Raw genomic sequence first — 6614 nt, 5'->3', positions numbered from 1 at the left:
GAAGAATTTTCAACCCTCCAAAGAAGAGAGGGGCCCCAAAGGCAGAGGTATTCATGATGCTGCAATTTTTTTTTTTTTTTAGCAAAAAATCAACTACAAAATGTTTCACAACCGTTGTCTCTATCTCTGAGAAGAGAAGCAAATTTTCTCAACTCTTAACCAGGATCAAGCTTGGTCATTGTACTTAGGTTTCTTTGTTTCCTTTCTTACTCTATTTCTATTAGTCTGTCATTTCCTTCGTTGCAGTTACTGTGTACATAGTTTCCTAAAGCAGCTTACTTCATACTGCATCAGTTCTTCCCATATGTCTTAGAATTCTTCATATTCATTGCTTCCTTTTAAAGATGAATTACATTTCTTTTCATTCTGAACTTAAAAACTGAAAAAGCATTGCCATACAGAAGAACAGAAAGAAGGTTGCATACGAAACTGGGAGTCTCCATTCCATACAGTTTGCCTTGAAAAAAATGTATATATAAATTTTATATATTACTTTCAAAACTCTCTTGCTTATCTGTGTTTCCTTCTGTATATGTAAAATAAAATGAATACACTGTGTTCCACTTTCTAGAGCCAGGCCTCTACATCTCTGTACCTTGGAGTTCTAGAGTGCCTTGATCATTCAGAACGTGTTTTTTTCTATTGCTATCAGCTTCAAAATCCACATCTGATCCTCTCCATTGTTAGGCAATGTTGTTATTGTTGTTCAGTTGTATTTGACACTTTGTGACTCCTTTTGGGGTTTTCTTGGCAGATACTGGAGTGGTTTGCCATTTTCCTTTCCAACTCATTTTATAGATGAAGAAACTGAACCACACAGGGTTAAATGACTTGCCCAAAGTTCACACAGCTAGTAAGTGGGTCTGAGATGAGATCTGAACTCAGGAAGATAAGTCTCCCTGACTCCAGGTCCAATTCTGCTGCAAACCAATGGAGAGTAATATCCTAGTTGCACTAAAACACTTAATATCAATTACCATCTAAAATGAGATATTTGCTTCAAGCATCAAGCAAGAACAAATTTACAAGTATTCCTTCTCCCCATTCCCTTTCCTTCCAACATCTCAGGCACTTGCTTGCCTTCATAGCATCTTAGTCTCCGAGGGGTAGGCTTACCCTCAGCACAGTTCCTACAGAACATTGATTCGAGATTTGGCTTGACTGCCACACAATTGCTCTTCTCAGCTACTGCTGGACTGAATCCAGAAAGACACTCAGTGTTTTTTTATTTTGCTCCTCAAGTCATCAATATTGTGAAAGCTGCAAATCTACACCTTGGAATGACTGGACCCTTTTGTCCTGACGAATTTAAATTCACAAAATGCAACAATATTCTCTTTTTACTTAGAAAGGAAAAGAACAAAGAGGCCAAGTACTGAAGCAATTGAAAACTTGGAGAAAACTAAATAGCTCTTTTTTCTTTTTTTTTGTTTCTGCTCTCACCTACTCTTCTCTGCTCCACATGTTGGCTCAGGACATACATGTTCATGAATAAGGAGTCCTATATGACTGAGCTTTGGGCCTGGGGTTATACTTACTGGGTGCCAGATACTATGATAAATGCTGGGAATGTGTGTATGTTTGTCCTTCATTGCCAAAGAAGACCATGCCATCAGAGAAAAGATGACATGACTTGCACTTGACTTTGTTTTGAGTAAGGGAGGGCTGTGCAGGTCACTAACCTCACTTCTCCTCCAGAGCCATCTGAATCCAGTGACCAGATATTCATAAGAATGACTGGAGATGACCCAGGATGAGGCAATTGGGGTTAAGTGACTTGCCTAAGGTCACACAGCTAGTGAGTGTCACGTGTCTGAGGTGAGATTTGAACTCAGGTCCTCCTGACTTCTGCACTGGTGCTCTATCCACTGCACCACCTAGCTGTCCCAAATGCTAGGAATACAATACAAGCAAAGAGAATGCTGCTTCCTGTCCCCAAAGACTTTTATTCTCATAGGCAGAAGACAAGATAGAAAGAGAACTATAAAGTCAGGATGGGGGTAGAGGTAGGGGGAGAAAAGAAAATACCTGGAATGGGGGCATAGTTTTGAGTTCTAAAAACCAAGCACAAGACTGGGAGGGGAATTGAGGTCACCTGGGTCTCTCCACAAAATAGAGGTTTGAGGAGGAACTCACCAGTGAGAAAGAGTGGGAAATTTATGCTGAGGCCTCAGTTGCTAAGAGAACTTCTAGGAGACGGTATGTTTTGGAAGAAGCCAGTAAGTAGACCAGAAGGAAAGAGCAACAAAGCTGCAGGGTCACCCCCAGTCTGTGCCTCTGGACTGAATACAAGATCCTGTGCTGCATTAAAGAAATAAATTTGCAGACCCAGGTCACTTGACTACAGGTTGAATCTGTGATATTTGCCCATAAAAGACTGTCATCTTCTGATCACTACTTGCTCTGGTTTCTTTCTTAAATGAAGTCATGTATATAAATATTATTGTACACACACATACATATACATATATATGCATACTATATAAAAGTGTATACACACATATACATACATATGTGTATGTATATGCACGTCTGTATATATGTATGTATGTGTAAGGGTATATATATTCATAGTCATGTGCATCTCAGAGTACTATATAATTACTGCACAAATGTTCAGGTCACTAAAATATATCTTTAGAGTTTACCATATGTAAAGCAGTGTGCTAGATTCTGGAGACCTATTAACATTCAGAAAAGTAAAACATTTGAACTCCAAGATATTAGGATTTCCTATGTTGTGTTTGTTTCCTTACCGGTAAAATGATGATATTGAACTGGATGTTATCTATGGCCCTTTCTAGATGAAACATTCTAACATTTAAATTGTTATCATGATGATAATCATATTCCATTTTCATATCTGGTTGGATATTGTATCTCAGAAGCCAGTTTGTTGATGTCTAGGAATAGAATAGCTATCCACAAAAAATCAATTGAATCTTAGGCCCTTTAGTAAGGACTGGATCTTGCTTGTGGTATCTTTCAATGCCTCTTTCATTGTTTCATTTCTTAGACTGAAGATGAAGGGATTCAGAAGGGGTGTAACAATGCTTGAGAGGACAAAGAGGATCTTATTAAAGTGAAGGTTACTCTTCTGTGAGGGACGAACATAGACAAAGATGGAGATTCCATAGCCCATTGATACGACAGTGAAATGTGAGGCACAAGTAGCAAATGCTTTGTGTTGACCTTGACGTGAGGGGATTTTAAGAATTGTGGAAATGATGTAGACATAGGAGACCATAGTTAATGTTAGTGAGCTAATGAGCAGTACAAGAGAACTGAAGAAGTCCAACAGCTCAATAGCTCTGATGTCAACACATGCAAGGTGCAGTAGGGGAGCACTATCACAGAAGAAGTGGTCAATCACATTGGGTCCACAATATGGCAGTCTTCCCTTAAGGATAGTAGATGGAAGGATGAGCAGAAAACCACCTAACCAGGATAGGATGACAAGTCGAACACAGAGGGGATGGGTCATGATAGTGGGATATTGAAGGGGATTACAGATGGCAATATAACGATCATAAGACATGACAGCAAAGAGGATAAATTCAGTACATCCAGAAAGGAAGTAGAAGTAAAGTTGTGAGAAGCATCCAGCAAAGGAGATGGTTTTTTTCTCAGATAGAAAATTAACCAGCATCTTAGGAACAGCACAGGTTGTGGTTAAGATTTCACTGAAGGAAAGGTGGCTGAGAAAGAAATACATAGGTGAATGGAGTCTATAGTCCACCCAGATCAGTGTGATAATGAGGAAATTACCTAAAATGGTCACCAAGTAGGCCAATAAAAATAATAAGAAGAGAAGGCCACTCAGGGCTGGAGTAGTGGGGATTCCCACCAGGATGATCTCTGTCACCATTGTCCAGTTCCTCTTCTCCATATTGCCTTTGATGTCCCCTGCTGAGAGAGTCACAGAAGAAAAAGCAGGCAGATGAAACCCACCCATCAAAGAATCCTCAGGTAAGAATGGAGCAGAAGAGGACATCTCATTAATCAATCAACAAGCTAGATACAAAGTACTGTACTAAGGTCTTCGGATATAAAAATAAGAGCAAAATTTTCTCCCTCAAGGAGCTTACAATATAGTGTAAGAAGTCAATAAATGTGTGTATTAATGCAATGTTCTTGTTCTTCTCTGTAACCATCAATTTACCCTACTATCTTGTTAAAAAGCTTCCAATCAAGATAAGAGCACATATTTACCTTTCAGTAACAGTTCCTTTACAGTATGTTTATACATTCTATCAGTGTGACTGTTATGCTGGTTAGCTCCACTTCAATTCATTTCAACCAGGGAATGGCTTAAACTACTAATTGTGAGAAATGTGATCAGTTATTAGTAGTCTATTTATTCCTTGAAGGCAAGAACTACTTTGTTTTTTGTTTTATATCCCCAGAACCATTTTTTAATACCTAGGACATAGGTGTTTAATAAATGCTTAATAAGTTGAGCTTAATTGAATCACTACTTAATCTTACAAAGTTATTGTGATGAGCATGTTTTATGAAAAACCATGTGATTACTATTACTGATGACCATGTTTTTGCTTTTCATAAAGCTACTAATTTAGATTTTTATATTGGATCACTTATTTTTGATCTGATACATTCATTTCTGTTTTCCATGTCAAACCATCTTTTATATATACCCATATACCCTACAGTACTAAGTAGAGAAGAAAAGATTCTGTTCATCACTCTCTTCAATGAGCAAGTGAATTTCCCAAGATGAAAAATACTAGGTCACCTTAGCTATCAACATATGGGTCAGAACATCAGAGTGCATTTACCATTATATATGTATATGTACATATGTATGTGTATATGTTTATTTATATAGATATACACATGTAAACCATGGCTATATTCTTAAAGTTCTGCCTCTAATCCTAATCCTTTTGCTATGATTTTATCATCTTATTCCAATAAAGGTGACCTATTATGGGAATACATGAAGAGAAAAATAGCCATGTGGACAATGGCAACAGATGTAAACTGGCCAGACTCTCAAAAAGCTTAACCACATTTAGACACCAAAGGCAATTTGGTGTTGGTGATTTAATGGCTAGTAGCCTCTCAAGAAACATACATTGGATCTAGAATAGGCTACAGGAAGGCGTGAAAAACAGAAACATTTGAGGTATAGTAGAAATTTGCAGTTAGAAGATTTTGATTTTGCATGGCCAAGGGTAGATCAGGATCTCATTCCCTTCACATGCAAAATGAATTGATTGAATTAGATAACCTCTAAAGTCCATTCTATCTCTAAATTTAAAAAAAAAAATCCTTTTATGGTAATATCGGCTCTAGGAATTGGGAGGGTTGCTTTTATAAAGAAAGACTAGGTGGAAGCGAAACCAAAGCCTGGAGAGGAGAAAGAAAGGAGCAGTGACTGGTTATGGATTTCATTTGCCAGTGTCCAACATAAAATGTAAAATATGGAGAATATATTTGCTAACTTCATGAAGGGATTCTTTTGCAAATAGGAAACATGGATTCTAGTATTCGGTCTGGATGCTGCAGAAAATAAAAAACTATTTGTGCAAACTGAAATTGGTTGAAATAGTAACTACTATTCCCACTATACTTTTCAATGTAAAAAAGTGTAGAATACAAAAACAATGTCAGATGTAGATGGCCAGAACAAGAAGCAACCTTTTGATGCCATTACTTCTATGGGATATAAGGACTGATTTTTATGGTTCACAGCAATGACAAAGAAATGAATGAGGCCTGAGAAGAACTGATGAGAATGTTTGCAAAGAACGTTGGACATTAGAGATGACATTTTTGCCATCTTGCTAATGTTTGCTAGTAAATAGGGGTTTTCCATTGCCATGAATGTAACTGATATCACAGATAAACTTAGCTTTATGGCCCTTTTTGTCACATAAAGTTAAACATTGACAGGGTTAGCATGCAGAACCAGAGATGAATGCTAATCCTACTGGCTTGCGAAATCTGTGTTGAGATTCATTTTGGTGGTTGGTTTTTAACTAGAACTCAGTATATCACTAAAACAATTAAAAAAATCCAATAAAAGATTTGGCCCTTCAAATGAAGGTGTGTAAGAACTTACAATTAATGTAAGTTTTATAGTAATAACTTGGACAATTCATTTCAATTGTCTTTAGTTTTTCTTTTGAAATTTGAGAAATTAAAAATAAAAATAAGGAAGTGATCCATTTTGCATAGTTAGAAATAGATATCCATATCTGTGTCTTTAGATATTTGTATATTTTACAAAGTTTATGTTTGTATTTTATTCTCACAGGGACATTTATTAGATGGAATCATGGTTTGTGACTGGTTCAGAGCAGGATGCACATTGAGAATGATATACCTTCAGTCACAGCTCACTTATGGCTAGACATCCATCCTCCTCCTGCAGTTCAGGTCCAGCTGCAATTAGTTCTCCATCTTCAATAACTCTTAGGAAGGACACAGTGATGGATGGTTATAAACATCGAGAAGAGGTTTTTGTTTCGGACATATCTGTAAAACAATAAAATAATCTTTTGTTTTGATCAAATGTGTGATGCTTCTATTTAAACTACTCAAGAAATCTCTCCACAGAGAACACAGTTGTAGTCCATCCATACTTA

The 6614-nt window shown here is 37.1% G+C and overlaps 1 protein-coding gene across 1 annotated transcript; it reads right to left on the bottom strand.

Annotated features, from left to right (window-relative positions):
• Positions 1–2932: 2932 nt before the first annotated feature.
• Positions 2933–3889, bottom strand: LOC140522669 (olfactory receptor 6M1-like). Its single transcript, XM_072637999.1, has one exon. The coding sequence runs from the start codon at positions 3887–3889 to the stop codon at positions 2933–2935; it is 957 nt and encodes a 318-aa protein (XP_072494100.1).
• Between the last annotated feature and the right edge of the window lie 2725 nt (positions 3890–6614).

Source organism: Notamacropus eugenii, chromosome 2, assembly GCF_028372415.1.
Source record: "Notamacropus eugenii isolate mMacEug1 chromosome 2, mMacEug1.pri_v2, whole genome shotgun sequence".
In the NCBI taxonomy this organism is placed as follows: domain Eukaryota; kingdom Metazoa; phylum Chordata; class Mammalia; order Diprotodontia; family Macropodidae; genus Notamacropus; species Notamacropus eugenii.
The sequence above is the reverse complement of the archived record's forward strand: the minus strand, read 5'-3'. Positions and strand labels throughout refer to the sequence as shown.

What these genes read in the sequence shown, in the direction of transcription:
- LOC140522669 (XM_072637999.1), bottom strand. Translation starts at nt 3,889, where the DNA reads ATGGAGAAGAGGAACTGGACAATGGTGACAGAGATCATCCTGGTGGGA.